At 37.7% G+C, this 16,953-nt stretch overlaps 1 protein-coding gene across 1 annotated transcript in view; it reads left to right on the top strand.

Moving 5' to 3' along the window:
* The window catches only part of LOC122351927 (ephrin type-A receptor 3-like), a 102,949-nt gene that overhangs the window by 77,063 nt on the left and 8,933 nt on the right, over positions 1–16,953 (top strand). Inside the window, 6 exon segments of the mRNA XM_043249347.1 lie at positions 49–113; positions 2,158–2,283; positions 4,238–4,427; positions 8,402–8,465; positions 12,359–12,568; positions 15,879–16,028. Coding sequence (XP_043105282.1) covers positions 49–113; positions 2,158–2,283; positions 4,238–4,427; positions 8,402–8,465; positions 12,359–12,568; positions 15,879–16,028 — 805 coding nt within the window.

Below are 16,953 nucleotides of genomic sequence, written 5' to 3' on the forward strand. Positions count from 1 at the left end.
TTAAAGCCGTTAAGAATAATTAACGCTTTTCGTCACTTTATTTGACAGGCTCTGTAGATATAGCAAGTCCAAACATCCAGATGAGAAGAGGCTGCCCTTTGGCAACGGCCACTGTGAGTATATGAATACCTCAATAATTCTTCAGTCTTATGAGTGTTCAGGTTCTTTCCAGGAGTTTCATTCTCATTCCTCACAAGTAGTAAGAATCAAAACAAAGTTTTGCTCTAGTATTTATTTTTTAATGTCATACAGCCCCACAAGAACCCGGGAACGGCGGAGGTTTTTATAATATCCCTTTGCTCCAGAGTTACAGCAAGCCAATTGTCCGTATGCTGCCATTTTTCACACTGGCAGAGGTATCAGGAAGGAAATTTAATGGAGGCCCACACAATTTTTCTTAGATTAACCTGCATGAGGTGCCCTGTAGGACTATAGCTTAGCTAACTGATTAGGTCATCCATAATAGACCTATCCATCTTCAAACCCAGCAAATTGCATTTCTTGACACCCTTAGCTTCCTATCGTTAAGATTCAAATCAACAACCTCAACGATGGAATATGTTTTTTTTTTTCCACTGGACCTCCCAAGCACAGCAAATGCTGCTCACAAGCATCAGTATTTTTACAGTGCAAGGCTTTTTTTGTGAGATAGCACCCTATTAATAGTCCTCACATTCTAATTACAGTTTTTTTTCTAATATGTCACCCCAGAATACATGATACGTGCAGACATACATAGGAATTACACAATAGAGGGTGAAATGCAACACGAAAAAATTTATTTGCAATTTAAGTAATGAAATAAAATATAAAAAACATCCATAATTGCTTTAATTAATGTACAAATGATAAATTATAGTAAATTATGTCACGATTCCTTTTCATGTTGATTGTGCGATCACAATTTAGCTTTGTTCTGTCAAATTTTGTTAAAAAAAATCAATAATCAGCCTGATTGACATCCGGTAGAAAAAGAAATTTTAGACACTACTGCGTGGGAAGAGATTCATAACTTAAAAACCAAGCCAAAAATCTCCCTTTAAATGAACAGAATGCTCAACATCAATGATCTTCTCTTCTGAATCAATTCAAATACTAAACTCTACTTGATTAGTTGTTTGTTTTTGGCACCTAGTCAACCATACAGAGCGAAACAGTTGGGTTCGAGAAATAAAAATGCCTTTCATATTCTCCATAGGGAAGTTGATTTTTAATGATAAGCGTAATTTTTAAGAAAGGTTGTTAATCGATCACGCTTTTAATGAAGCCATCAGTTTGCATTATATCAGTTGTAGTTTTCCACCAGGGATTCCACTGTTAAACACATTACCCATGCTATAAAAAACACCAGAGATGCAATTACAAAAGAAATTACAGCATGCACCAAATGAGCACGCAAACTCTATCCCAAAATGAAAATGTTGTCATTGATCGTTTTCCTCCATGTCATTCCAAACCCCAAAAAGCTTTGATCGTCTATAAAACACAATTTAAGATATTTTAGATGAAACAGGAAGGCTTGTGACTGACCTATTGGTCTCAAGGCGCATACTGGGCGCACTTTTAGCAAGCATTACATTTCACTACGTATTTACAGAGTTTAGATTTTTACACAATTACTTGAAGTTTATCATGTTATGGCTTCAAAACAATATTATTATGTTGGGATATTTGAAAACTGATGCTTTTGAGCACATATCCAGCTTCATATCTATGTGTTTTCATAGACGGTAGGTTGTACTTGAGAGATGAGAAGCAGTTCAAAACTGTTCAAATCCTCATAAAAGGAAATTGAAATGACATGGTTGCTTCAACAAATGCATTTTTATATAACACTATTTTGTAGGTTTAGGGTTGGGTTTGTTGCAGGACATATTTCCAGCATGATAGAGCATTACTGTTTAGCAATAGTCCATGGATATTTAATGCAATAAAACATTAATATCAACATATTAAAATGTGCCAGGGTTCACATATTGAATCTGTGTTATAGCACCACTCAGTGGACATTTCTCTTTGAAACTGTGAAACGTGCAGTAAGGAACGTAAAAAGGGTGTTGCACAAAAAGTGCACAGAGGTACATATTCTGCAAAATTCCCTGCTTCGCAAGCATTGGTGTTTCCTTCAAACTAGTTTATTTTGTTGTTTTTTCTCAGTGCGACTGCCTGGAATCAAGACCTACGTGGACCCGCACACTTACGAAGACCCGAGTCAAGCCGTGCATGAATTCGCCAAGGAACTGGAAGCGTCCTGTATCGCCATCGACAAAGTGGTTGGGGCAGGTATGCGGCAACATTCGCTCTCTCAGGTGCAATGAAACAAAGTTACCTGCCCGGGACCAAAATACACTTGTAACAAACATGGCAGGTGGTGTAAATGAGAATCATTTAGCACCTCAGCTGGAGGTGTGTGGCTTTGAGATGGGGAAATGGTCCCTCCCAGTGCTCATCCTCACTGCCTCAATGCCTTTAATAGACTGCCTGCTGCCGGAGCAGAGGAGCATGGGTAAGCAGAGCACACCTCCGGCTGGGATATTATATTTCACCCCCCACAGCTCTCTCTCTCCCCGCATCCCTGATGTCTTAAACAGCCAAGCACATATCAAGATAATGCCTTGTGATTCATGGCTCTGTAGACAATGCAGCAAATAAAGGAACCGCTCACTTTTGATGTACCACCGTAAGGTCGGCATACAAACATCAGAGCTCACGCACTGCAAATAAGCACATTCCCTGCTTCGGATGTCACTTCTTTTGTAAATCTGCATTTTACGGCTTTCTTATGCTTTGGCAAGCGATGCAAAAGTGCAAAAAGGGGGTTGTTTTTTATACAGCTTGGAAAATGATCTATTAGCACGGGTTCGGTAGACCTTCATTTGTCTGCATAGCTTATCAGAGCGATCACTGCTGAGGATTAGGCCAGGTTGATATTTAAGATGCTCAACATCATCTGAACGCTGGCCAAGTCCAGCATGGCGGCTGTTTAGACAGCTTGCAATTATTCCGCTAACTTTTCCAGACAGCAAGCCTGGATTTCACCCATCCCTCTAAACTTGCATGGGAAATAAAGTAATTGCACGTCGAATTACGCAAACAGGACACGGCCCTGGCTTGGATGTCTGGGTGGTGACATCATCTTTACCCAAATGTCCATCCAAGTCTCTGTCAGCATCGTCCGTTGTGGAGATCCGATCTCCTGCTGAGCCGTTTGATATGTGCTCTTACACCTGCGTGCAAGCCCTAGAAATCAGTTTGAAGGGTTACTCCATCCCAAAATGAAAATGTTGTCATTGATCACTTTCCTCCATTTCATTCCAAACCCGAAAAAGCTTTGGTCGTCTTTAGTACACAATTTAAGATATTTTAGATGAAAACCGGGAGGCTTGCGACTGTCCTATTGACTGCCAAATAATAAACACTGTCAAGTTCCAGAAAAGTATGAAAGAAATCATCTGAAAGCTCCATCTGTCTTCAGTTTTTCAACCATAATGTTATGAAGCGACGAGAATGCTTTTTGTATTCATTCAACAATTCACTCCTTCTTGTAGCTTTATAACATTACGGTTGATGGCAGATGGACTAATTTGACAACGTCTTTCATACTTTTCTGGACCTTGACAGTGTTTATTACTTGGCAGTCAATGGGACAGTTACAAGCCTTTTCCGAAAATTGTGTTCCGAAGACAAACAAAGCTTTTACTGGTTTGGAACGACATGGAGGAAGGAGATGAATGACAAAATTTTAATTTTGGGGTGGAGTAACCATTCACCATTATGTTGCGATTGACCTTTCATTAAGTTCCACCTCGAAATGTTACTGACCCATACTACCTGTCCATTTTTTATCATTTTATCAGACGAGCAGATGCTAATATACTGTCATTTTCAAATATGAGAAGCATTTGCCTCCAGTCTGAGTTGCAGTCTTTACAGTTTATAATCGCGTTACTGCATTATTTAATAACTGAAAAGAAAAATGGCAGAAGATGCATAACGATGCATGGCAAAATGCATAACAGTGTCAAATTTCATTCCATACCACACAAAGAATGACTTTTAATATATTTTTGCTACTCTATAATCACATTTTACCAAAAATGTTCACATAAATCTGATTCCTGTCGGATTATGTTGTGTTTCTTAGACAAAGCTAGATGTAATTCTTAAATCCAACAACTCCTGCGAGGAGAGCTAATTAACATGGATACAGTTTCATTAAAACACTTTCTCTCATCAGGGGAGTTTGGAGAGGTGTGCAGCGGCCGACTGAAGCTGCCGTCTAAGAAGGAGATCTGCGTGGCCATCAAGACACTCAAAGCCGGATACACAGAGAAGCAAAGGCGGGACTTCCTCAGCGAAGCGAGCATCATGGGACAGTTCGACCACCCCAACATCATCAGGCTGGAGGGCGTGGTCACTCGCAGTAAGTTACACACCTGTTCACAATTTACTTCTGATACCATTTTATTATCCCACGTTAAAAGTAGAAAGATGAATGATGTGGGGTTTTGCTGCATGTGTTTGAAAAGCATACGGTGAGTTGAGTCTGCTCACAAGATTCATTTATCATGTTTAGATTTGTTAGTTCAGAGCCTGTCCTTTTGGGAGTATCTCATATAAAGCATTAGCTGTTTCCAGTTACGGAATATTAGTGGATGTCATGAAGCACAAAAAGCCACTGTTTTATTGACCTCTTTCTTGTAAAGTTGGGCCAATGTCCAGCATGAGAGACAATTCACATAGGGCTGTAAATCACGTATGCTTGTAAATCTCCCTAGATAAGTCTCTATTATGTGGCATGATCAAAGCGAGATTCTTTAATCCGTTCCACAATTCTCCTCGAGGGCTTTGTGGGGCTGGGTTTTCTTAATGATATAGGCGAAAATGTAAAAAATGTTCACACTTTACCTTATCTGACTTTGAACAGACTGCTAGTATTAGGTGTATTTAATTTTGCCTTGAAAGCACAGCACACAGCACAGATGGACATGTTCAGTGTGTGCACATTACCAAGTGAACACAATCGAGTTGATATTTGAATGTTCAACCGCTCGCATCTGGCTTTTGATGATTTTTGTGTGCATGTCACATTTTACAATGCATACAGTACCAGCCAACAATTTGGAATAATTATTCATTTTATTTTATTTTTATTTTATTTTTTTAAGTAAAAATTAAAAAATATGATATTATTATAATTTATTATTATAATGCGTTTTCATTTGCAATGTATTCAGGGGATACAATGCAATGGATGGAATACAATGTAATATTCAGCATCAAAACTTCATGTGTCATTCTAGTATGCTCATTCTAGTATGCTCAAAATCGATAAATAAATGCAACCTTGGTGAGCTTAGAAGACTTAATGCTTCAAAAACATTCAAGAAATTATTCCAAACTTGTGACTGGTAGTGTATTGTTCAAACACATACAGTATGTTTAAGTAAACAATAACATAGCATACTATTATACAATAAAAATGTAATAATAATAATAATATGTTGGGCTTTTGATTTTATGATTAAACATAACACTTGTGTGAATAGCTTTAAGGAAAAAAACAGTGTAAGCAGCTGAAAAAAAACTGTAACATCAAAATGTGCCATGAATACATTTTTTTATATTTTTGCAAATTGCGATAGTGCAGCTTTTAATTTTTTTTTTTTTTAATATTATAATTTTACCTACATTTTGTGATTCCTTGAGGCTTCAGTAGTGAAAAACTGTGTTGCTGGCCAAGTTTTGCTTCATTTTGCTTTAAGTAGAATTCGGAAAGGAATGTAACAGTTTCCTTTCATGTCCATAATTCCTCATAAAATGAGGATTACGTTGGCTGAGTAAATCTTACTCTGCTCACGCTTCAGAGTTCCTGACTGTAAATAATGGGAAAACTTCATTATAAATGGCTATCATTTGAGGCTGTTGCTGGGAAAGAACAGCTCGGTTTAGTGTGTGTGTGTGTGTGTGTGTGTGTGTGTGTGTGTGTGTGTGTGTGTGTGTGTGTGTGTGTGTGTGTGTGTGTGTGTGTGTGTGTGTGTGTGTGTGTGTGTGTGTGTGTGTGGAGAGGTGCTGCACTTTGCGTGTGATTGAAAGTAAGTGTGGGGTGCAGAGTTTGGGCCGTGGGGCCAGGGGAGGTTGGCATGTGTCTCCTGTAGCCTCTGACGCGACATGATTTATTAACTCTGCCCTGTTAATTCTTAATAATCCAGAGACTTTCACACCCCATTTAACCTACTGCTTTTGGCCCTGCGTTAGGCAAAATATTTGTGGAGCGGCGATTGCTGCTTCACAGAGATGAAGGGGCCAGGATACTGATTACGAGCAGGATTTCAGGATCAAAAGTTTGTGTGGTTTGAGGAGGAGGGATTTTTTTGCTATCAGAAACCATAAAACAACTCAACTGAAATCTAAAGGCCGGTCCATTACAGTCTGGGTAATGATTTAACTGGGCAGAGTAAAACATTGTAGTTGCTCAACTACAAAAACCCGCATCTCTGGCTTGCATCCCAGTAAAAATATTCAGGAATCATTAAAACAGATATTTATTTATTCATTACATATACATCTCTGAACAGCACTTAATGTATTTGTTTTAGTTTATTCTCATTATTGTATGCAATTTTGCTTCTCTGGTCTCTTTTTAAGATGCAAATACTGACCAAAAATATATTTTGCAGAATTTACAATAAACTGTTGTTACAGCACATTCTTGAGTTGTACGCTGCTGCTCTTCTCCACTTATTTTAATTGCACATGTTTCATAAACCTCATTCATCACAGTGCCGTGCCGTCAGGAAGAAAAAATAGAAAGAAAATACTAAATTATGGCTACTGCACATACATATCGTGACAGCACGGACCGGTCATCGGGCTATTATTGATATAAAGTCGTTTTACGTACAGGTTTTGAAATAAGGCACAGAAAAAGCGCAGATGATAAAACCGGTGATTTATGAGCGGCAGGATGGAGAAAATAAAGCTGTCAGACAGTGACAGTTGACCTTGTGGACCGTCCAAGTTCAGGCCGAGACTCTTTTCATCCTGCAGGGAACTCTCATTTAGGTGAAGTCTCAGTAAGTCATGGTTATGATTTCTGAGGCGCTGTGTCAGAGGTGTCATGTGAAGAGCTGCACCTCTGCTCTTGTTATAGGCTTCAGATAATGTCTGTGATGTGCTGAAAACCTGGTGTGTAGCCATCAACCTGATCTCTTCACCTTCTCAAACTCTATAAAAAAAAAAAATCAAATCAGCTGCTTAACCCAGAGCCTTTTATAACACACATGTGGCAACGCTGAGCACTATGAGAGTGAATCCCACCAAACCTGTCAGGAACTCAGATCACATTTCAGCCTGGAAACAAATTGTGTTTTAAATTATATTCTGCTTGAAGTAATGACGCCTCGTGACTGTTTCATGGCAATTAAGCATATTCCCTTTCCCTTTTGTAATTCTCATTATCAATACTGATGCTCATTCAATTTTCATTCCTGTAATAAAAATACTGTGATACATTATGTTTTATTAATCAGCCCAAATTAAAGGCAGCACACCAGATATTACCAGCCACATTAAGCATGTTAAGAAAGTCGATTTGGGTAATGAAATAATAAAAGAATATACACATAAAAAATGAACCATTACCAGTTACACTTAACCTATCTTATTTTATTAATATTTAGTATTATTTTATTTTATTTTATTTTATTATTTGCCGCTCAAAAGTTTGGGATTAGAACTGTACACATTATGTAGGGTTATGGACACACACACACACACACACTCATTCAACCAATTTTACCCTTTTTAATCGATCAAAAAGGACACTTTAAGACATTTCAATACATTTATAATGTTAAAAAGACTTATATTTAAAATGTAAATATATTTATATATAAATTAAAAATCTAAAATCTAAAGGACCCAGTGTCACTGAAAAATCTGAATAGATTCAAATACTTTAATTTTTCACAATACTTTACTGAATATTTATTAAATAAATGCACTCTTTGCATTTCAAAAACAAACACAAAAAAAAACCTTACTAAAAAAAAAGTTACTAAAACAAATTATTTAAGAAACTTAAGAAAATAATTTTTGACAGGTTTCGTGACCCGTTCAGCTCATAAAACTCTTCCTGACAGACTCGGCCTCGTCATTGAAATAACTTTGAAGTGGTCATGCTGAGCACATAAACTCCCGGGTCAAACTTATCCATGCCTTTGAATGTATTATATATTTCTTTGAAGATGTTTATTTTTGTCCAACGTAAGCTCATTAGTTTGCAAATTGGGTAATTCAACCTTCCAGCAGAAATGACACCGCTGCAGCAAAGCACGGCTCAATTTTGGCACATCATTTCTGGATTAGACTGAGACACGTCTGCATTTTCTCTCCTCAGGTAAACCGTGATGATAGTGACCGAGTACATGGAGAACGGCTCTTTGGACGGCTTCCTGCAGTGAGTGTGACACACTGAGCGCATTTAATGAGACTCCATTATGTATGATCAGAGGAAAAGCGCAGAGGGCTCATCTTAAAATCATTTAAAAACCCATCTGCGTCTTAGCTCCTCTTGCTTCCTCTCACGGTACCTGCTTATCACGGCATGCCTGACATTCTCCCGAGCTCTCTGAACGTTTCATTCTCGTTTATACAAATAGACACAAATTGCTCTCACCGGTGTCTCTCTTTGCTGCGGTAAGATTCGATTTTTTTAAAACGGCGCCTTTGTGTTCGCGACGCCCAGATTCATATCCGAGGCCTCTTTTAATAGACGCCGACGCTACCTGTGTTTCAAACGCTTTGTAGTGTCAGGATTTCGCTTGAGCTTATATCCACAATGGCCTCGTTCTCTCAGGCAGAACAGACCAGGCTTGTCTTCAGAAGAGAGAGCGCTGTCTGCCAGCCCGGCCGTGCCAGTGAAACAGACTGGGCATGCTCTGTCCTTCAGATGACTTCCTCTTTGCCCGCCGCTCACAGTGCGAAAATAAACAAGCAAACAACAGGCTGTGGGACGGCCCATCTGAAAAGTGCTGATAAATGCGCTAATGAGCTCATTAAATGGGTCAGCTTAACCTTTGGCTGCGGCCATCCTGCCTTGGCTCTGATACACCTGACATATGAATTTATCAGCCTCGTTTCATTTTTCAACAGTTTACCAACCCCGGCGCTTGCCAGGCAATCTGCTATTTGGAGAACAGAAACGAACACAACAGGCTTTGGTGCGTTGGATGGACCTCGCGCTCGTAAACATATCTGAAAAATTGGAACAAATTCATTTTCGCACTGTAGTGATTTTTTTGTCCGACGTAGGGTTTCTAAACGTCCAGTGATTTAGATACGGGCGGTATCTTTAGACTGATAAATATACAGCAATTGGAGTCTGCAACTTTTGGGTGTTATATTCTCAATCGAGTAATTCATTTATATTTTTTAATATAGGCCTCTGACCTTAAGCTACAAGTTGATGTGTTTAAAAAAAATGTAAAATAAAATAATCTGTAATCCTAAATAGAAATCCACCAATCAGAGAAGTCAGTGTTACCAGAGAAAATAGCATAGTGTTTGTATAAACTGCTTAATATTTTTTTCTTTAATGAATAGAAAGTTCAAAAGAGCAACATTTATTTGAAATAGACATGCTTTGCGATATTTAAAATTATACTGTCATTTTGTGATCAATTTAACGCATCCTTGCTGAATCAAAAAGGTTCTGATTGTTAGTATATAAATAATATTTTATGGTAAACTTTAAATGCATATTATATTCGAAAGTCTTATAATTGCTAATAATTTAGCAACATATAATTTCTAGATTTTGAATGCATTCAAAAAATATTCATTGAATTTACAAAAAAATAAGGTAAGTGACTACAATCAGTTTATTTGAGCCATATTTAAATAAACAACATTTTTGGTTTATTTAAATGTAGCTAAAATAAATAAGTCTAAAAAAAGTAGTAGCATTTTTTTCAGTGTACATTTATGCCCATTCAGTGAAAAAAAAAAAAAAAATCAGAATCAAGGCCAACAAAAAAGTGAATACTAACAGCTCTATTGAAATGAGCATGCAGAGGCAGATTATTAAAACAGCCTGAGCAAACAGGGCACGAGTGAACAGGACCTGTGCGTGGTTCTGCACAGGATCTCACTCCCAAACCAGAGAAAAGTTGCAGTGTTCTGCAGCAATTTCCTGCGCCCTGCAGCCCGGCCTGCTCTCTATCAAAGAGATCTGTCATCCTCCCTCCGACACGTTTCCTCGCCGCTGCTCATGTCACTATTATTAGCAAGCCTTTGAACCTCTCCGAGCTCCTTTCTCTTCCAGGTGGTCCAGGGTTTATTTTCATCCAAACTTAGTTTGTATGCAGTACATAAACAGTCGCGTAGAAAGAAAGTGAAAATAGGGTGGACAGAGGCACGGGACGAGAGGGGACGCTCGCGTTGAACATCTAGAAGAAGAGTTCAAACGATAATAAGCATCTTGGCGTTGTTTACGTCTCACGTCGCTCCAGACCTGTTTGATTTTCTTTGTTCCGTGGAAGCAGACGGTTTTGGAGGACGCACTGGATTGGACTGAATGGGAACCGGAGGTGTCAAGTTCGGAACAACCGAGCATCGTGAAAGTTGTGCAAATAAACCATGCCAAGTCTTTTGAGATGATAAGATGGTATTTTGTGAGAAACAGACTGAAACACGTGATTCGCTGGAAGCGTCTTGACATCTGCCCGAGCTTTTCTCGGTGGGTTCGGGAAAGTTTATGAGAGAAGTGGATTTCTTGAATGAGGCATTCAGACCAGATTTCTAAAAGTGGATCAAACGATTCATTTCAAAAAAATAGAAAAGGAAAAAAAGAAAAGGAAAGAAGGAAAATCTTACATAATATTTTATAACATCCTTTTTAAAAATACGAATGATCCAGTTTGCATTATTTATTATGCTAGTTATTAACTTTAACTAAAACAAACTGATATAAAACATTACATTTCATTAAAAATAGAAAAAAAAATATCAAAACTTTTTTAACAGTAAGATTTTTCATGTTTTCATCTGATCAAAAACAAAATTAAAATTGAACATTTAAAATGCTTTTTTCATGTAAAATATAAATCATTCTGATCAGAGCAAAGTACACAGCTGAAAATAGTAAAATTGTTGAAAACAAAATATTATAAAATCACCAATTGGTATAGTGTATAAAAATTACTTTTTATTTCAGATAAATGTTGATCTTTGAATCTTTTTATTCATCAAAAATTCCTGGGGAGAAAAAAAACTCAAACTGTTGTAATAATAATAATAAAAATGTTGTTTGTGCAGTAAATCAGTATATTAGAATGATTTCTGAAGGATCGTGTGACACTTCATGTGAATCGTGTGAATTTCTATTAATTTAGAAAGCAGTTATTTTAAATAGTACAAATATTTCACAATATTACTGCTTTCAATGTATTTTTGATTAAATAAATGCATGTTTGGTGAGCAGAAGAGAAAAAAATAAAAATCGTACTGTTCAAAAACTCAAATTTGTTCTGTTCTCTCAAATTTGTGTGTACTAAAATAACTAATTATAAAACGAATAAAAACTCATATAGACCTTAGATAAAAGCATAGCTAACCTACTAAATATTGTATTAAATTACAAAAATAATAGCCTCAAAACATATTGCCAACTATCATTTCAGTGAATCAGTGAAACAGCAGGGACAGGGTAACCAGCACATTCTTCACAACTTCATCTTTTATGTTTTTACGGAAGAAATAAAGTCAAACCAATTTGGAGCCGTTATGCATGAAGACGACTCAAAGCTTTTTTTTTGCTTTAGGACTGCAGTTTGCCTGTTTTCGGTATAGAAAGCCATTTCTCCAGAGCTCCTGACAAATCAATGCTATCTCACTCATCCGGCCAGTCTCTCCCTCTTCTCCCGAAGCGCTTCCTCCCCTGGCGTTTATCTCCAAGTCCTGAGCATATCATTCTTGGTATAAAAGGCCCATTCACGCGCACCAGTGTAAACACTGTGAGTCTGCCAGTGGGCTCCGCTTCAGATGTGTTCTTGCGTACATCCTATTTATATTCTTCAACAAGTTGCCTCACACCGTGGATTGAACCAGAAAAAAAAAAAAACCAGTCAAGCGCTCCTATTTATTAAATCAAAGATCTGCTGCTCTCAGCAAAGCCATTTCATGAGTGGTTTTGAGTTAGCTCGTGACAGATGACTTTGGAAATGTCAGGCAGTGTTTTGAGATATGAGTCACCGATGTTCCATTGTGTTTTATAACCCGTTGCGTGACTTATGTTTATACTCCTGCAGATATAAAACAGCGTATTTGACTTTTCCCTTCTTCCCGTCTCTGTCAGAAACACGACGCCCAGTTCACAGTGATCCAGCTGGTCGGCATGCTACGTGGCATCGCATCTGGTATGAAGTATCTGTCGGATATGGGTTACGTGCACAGAGATTTGGCTGCTAGGAACATCCTGGTCAACAGCAACCTGGTGTGTAAAGTGTCAGACTTCGGCTTGTCCAGAGTGCTGGAGGACGACCCCGAAGCAGCCTACACCACAAGAGTAAGCATATTGAGTATATAAGTCTGTGCTGACTTGTCATGAGCTTGATTAGGTCAGAGGAACTTGAAAGAAAGCGCTATCAAAAGTAATTTTTCTAATGCCGGGAAACGATTAATTATGATGAATAACCTCAAAAATAAAAGTTGTTGTGTACATAATATATGTGTGTATACTATATGCATGTATGTATTTAAGAAAAATATGTTGTGTTTATATAATATAAATTATATGACTATAAATACATGTCAGTATTTATATAATTTTTAAGAACAGTAACATTGTGAAATATTAAAACAATTTAAATAAAAGCAGTTATATATTAATTTTGAATTTATAATAATAATGTAGAATTAAAATATTATATTTAATTTTCTATTAATAGATTTGATATGTATTTCAGTTTCATACTTGAAAAAATAAATAGCTTTATATATTTGGACCCACTTTATACTGCATGTCTTTAACATTAAATTAAATAATACTAAATACATTATGTGTACTTACTATAATTACATTTTATTTAATTGTATTTAATTCATGTTTGCTTTTCACGTAAGTAGTAGTAGTTAAAGACTCCTAAGTGGGACCTTTTTTCGGGATTGTTTGAGCGTTTATTTCAGGCAGGAATCTTTTGCAACACTGTAAGTGTTACAAAAAGCAAGTAAAAAAAACTTACTGACACACAAATCTTTGAATGGTGACAGATAGATGGATAGATAGACAGACAGACGTTTCTGTGTTTGCATAGCAAACAAAATTGCTTCACAAGGTTTAGATTTGTGGAATGAGTAACTGTCTTCACTTAGAACATGTTTTATTGCTTTATTAGCAAGCCTCAAACTGAAGGTTTTCTCCCATGCCATGATTAGACCCAGACGCAATCTCTGCTGAATCTGTGGAATGATTCGAAACATGGTAAAATGTATTAAACAGAATTGAGAGGCCTAGACTCTTGAAGCAGCCAAAAACATCAGAATCGACACAGTGGGGTCAGGCTGTGCGAATGACCAGCTTCCCACTTCGGCAGAAACCTACAGAGCTAATTCCATATGGGCCAAAGCATGATTGACAAGCTCACTGTCTCCCCTCAGCCACGATGTCTGATCTTCATTCCCTGGCATTAATAACCATATTCTTCAATCCCATTCTTAAAAGCAACATCCATTATCGGGAGAGATAACTAATGCCTAAATACACTTAGAGTCGGGCATAAATCCACAACATGCGAGGCTATAAGAGATATTGCTGCTTAAATTACCAATACAAGTGTCACCTAACATAAGTGTTACACTGATATATGGCATATGCTGGGAGGGTGCTTTGGCATGTTATTAGTTAGATAAACCTAAATTTGTTGGGTTTTACTTGTGTCTGACAGCCAACGTAATGTATGTTTTTACCGTTACAACTAGACCCCCACCGCATCATTGGGCAGCTCGAGAGCCTCGAACCCACAAGAATGCTGGCAACTTTCGCCTTCCTTTATTAAACCAAAAGGATACATTGTGTCACATTTTACATTCATTAGCAGTGATCTCGCAGGGACTGTTTGTACTCGCTCAATGGGGAGGCCCGCGCACAAGTGGGTTTATTTTTTAAAGGTCTTGTGTTTGGAGAATGTGGGGTAGGAATTGTGTGACTTGGCCAGGTTGCTGGTTGGCTTTGGCTCTACCCTGTTCTCTCTCAGTCTACCTCCTTCATGACGGTTGAGTGTAGAGTTACCCCAGCAGCCGAGCTGGGTAAATACAACACTGATCCTCAGAGAGAGAAAGAGACAGGACCTGAGCCTATGAAACAAGCCCAGCCAGATTTCAGACATGAGGACGGATCGATGAATGCGGTGGCATACCACAAACCAAGAGCTAAGATAGGATAGCTGGAAGGATCGGACCACTTGTAGAAAAAATGAATTAAAAATCAATGGTGGTTTTAGGAAGTCCTGTCTTTGAGTTAAAGACGCCAAATAACTCTTTCAGTTGTTTTTAAGGGATAGTTCAACCAAAAATTTAAACTCTGTCCCCTGTTACTCTCCCATTGTGGTTTAATTAATCCTGAGAAATTTCGGTCCCTCCCTCAAGTCTGAGTAACCAGAACGTTGAAGCTTCAAAAGTTTGTAAAGACACCATGAAAGTAATCTAAGTGGTTCAATCCGTGTCTTCTGAAGAAATACATCACTTTATATGATGAACACATTGAATGTAGGTGCTTCTTCACATTTAAACACTGATTAATGCATATACATACTCTCCGAACGGGGGTTATGTAGTGTCGGGTTATTGCATAGAAGAACCATTTTTGTTTCCCCAAAGATTTTTCAAAATTAGAATTTTAAAAATGATCTTTAACACAGCTCTACATGAATAAAAATGAGCTGCAAAGTTTTAAAACTGAAAGTGCACCATGTATAAAAAAAATTCTCAAAAGAAAATCATTTTAAAGCGATTCCCAAGCTTTTTCAATTCATTCCTTACCGCTAGGTGCTGCTTTTTGCTTTTGTTTCCCGGGTATCGCTGTACACGAAGCAGCACTGCACTCACAAACACTGCTTTATCAGACATTACAGACATGAGATGAAAATGAGACCAATTACAGTATATTAGAGTCACGAAAAGGAGGAGTTTGGAAACATATGAAACATGAACCTTTCATTATCCATAAGAGTAGCACTTCAAAGGAACCTTTTTTAAGTTAATATGCAGAACATTTAAAAAATTTAAAATACCTTTGTTTCACCGTAAATAGCTGAAACAGAAACAGAAAGGTTCAGTTGTTGTTAAAGGCCAAACAACTTTTATTCTTATAAGTGTAGGGTCCATCAAATATTTTAAATGAAAACTCAACCATACTTCACATGCTGTCTTTTCTTGGCAGTGCAAAGAGCATACCAGATTGGCAAATCTAACCATAATTTGCTCATAATGCTGTGTGGGACCCGTATAGAGGACCTGTATAGAGCCAGGGTCCCTTGCACTTCAGCTAGAGGCTGTGTCTAAATCACATTAATACTGGTGCTGTACAGTCACTTCCACTAACAAACAAATCCTAATGGCATCTCAGAGCTTGTTTCAAACTTTGAATTTCATTCACTGGATACATGGTCTTCTCAGAATCCACCTCCCCACCCACCATTCACCCGCTCTGACACCTTACATATGGCCTGTTTTAGACGCCAATGCATACAAATGACATGATTTGGCACATGGAAGTTAGAATACATGTTTGTTATTCAACTAATAGTAGAAATATGTTAGTGGATATTGTCACAGATGGCAAAATGTTTCCTTGACAGATGGATTTTGTGTTTTCGCAGGGTGGCAAGATTCCAATCCGATGGACTGCGCCGGAGGCCATCGCCTACCGCAAGTTCACCTCGGCCAGTGACGTATGGAGCTACGGGATTGTCCTATGGGAGGTCATGTCTTACGGAGAAAGACCTTATTGGGAGATGTCCAATCAGGACGTGAGTAGAGCGGCTGTCAGAATAATCCAACGTCTTTCCTGCCAAAATAGATCAGTGTGACATATGTTTGATTTGATTTGAAGAGTCTTTTGTATTCCACAAGACAAATTACATCTTAAGGGCCGTTTACACAGAACCTGTTTTTCCCATTCTACTGCACTATTTTTCTATAGTATTTTTAATGTAAATGTGCTAGATGAATGAGTTTGAGCGTAGCCCTGGTGTCTAACTCATTACGCAGCATTCTAAAACCGCAGAATTAAAAATGTAAACATTCAACTTTTAAAAGCATCTCACAATTTTCAGTTAACCACGGTTTCACTACAAATTAAACAAAAACAAGGTTAAACCATGGTAACTACAAATTAACCATGGGTTTGTTACACAAGTATATACACAAATGTATATGAATGGTAATCAATACACCAAAAAAGGTAAACTAAACCATTGATAATATGTGGAGGCAATTCCAAACATTTTTGCATTTAAAACTGAGAGACACAAGTTTTCAAAGCAAAACAGCATGTGTTCACACAAAAAACAATGGAAAAGTAGCACAGCAGAATGGAAAAACACATTCTGTGTAAACAACATGGGAAAATCGTGCTTTCTTGGCAAACAATAATTAAATTAGCAAGATTTTCCATGATCAACCAAGCTACCAAGCTTGTATTCAAGCTGCTTTTAATTAATAAAAAAGTTAGTTAGCTAAGGCTAGCTTTTACAAACCCTGCTGAAAAAACGCTGGTTAGGTATATTTTGAAACTGGGATGCTGTTCCTTTGCTGGTTCTTTTTGCTGGTTTATGCAGGTTTAAGCTGGTCCATTTGCTGTTTTATGCTGGTGTTTTACCAGCATGTGACCAGCATAAACCAACAACAGGACCAGTTTAAACCAGCAAAGGACCATTATAAACCAGCTTAAAC

Source organism: Puntigrus tetrazona, chromosome 9 (assembly GCF_018831695.1).
Source record: "Puntigrus tetrazona isolate hp1 chromosome 9, ASM1883169v1, whole genome shotgun sequence".
In the NCBI taxonomy this organism is placed as follows: domain Eukaryota; kingdom Metazoa; phylum Chordata; class Actinopteri; order Cypriniformes; family Cyprinidae; genus Puntigrus; species Puntigrus tetrazona.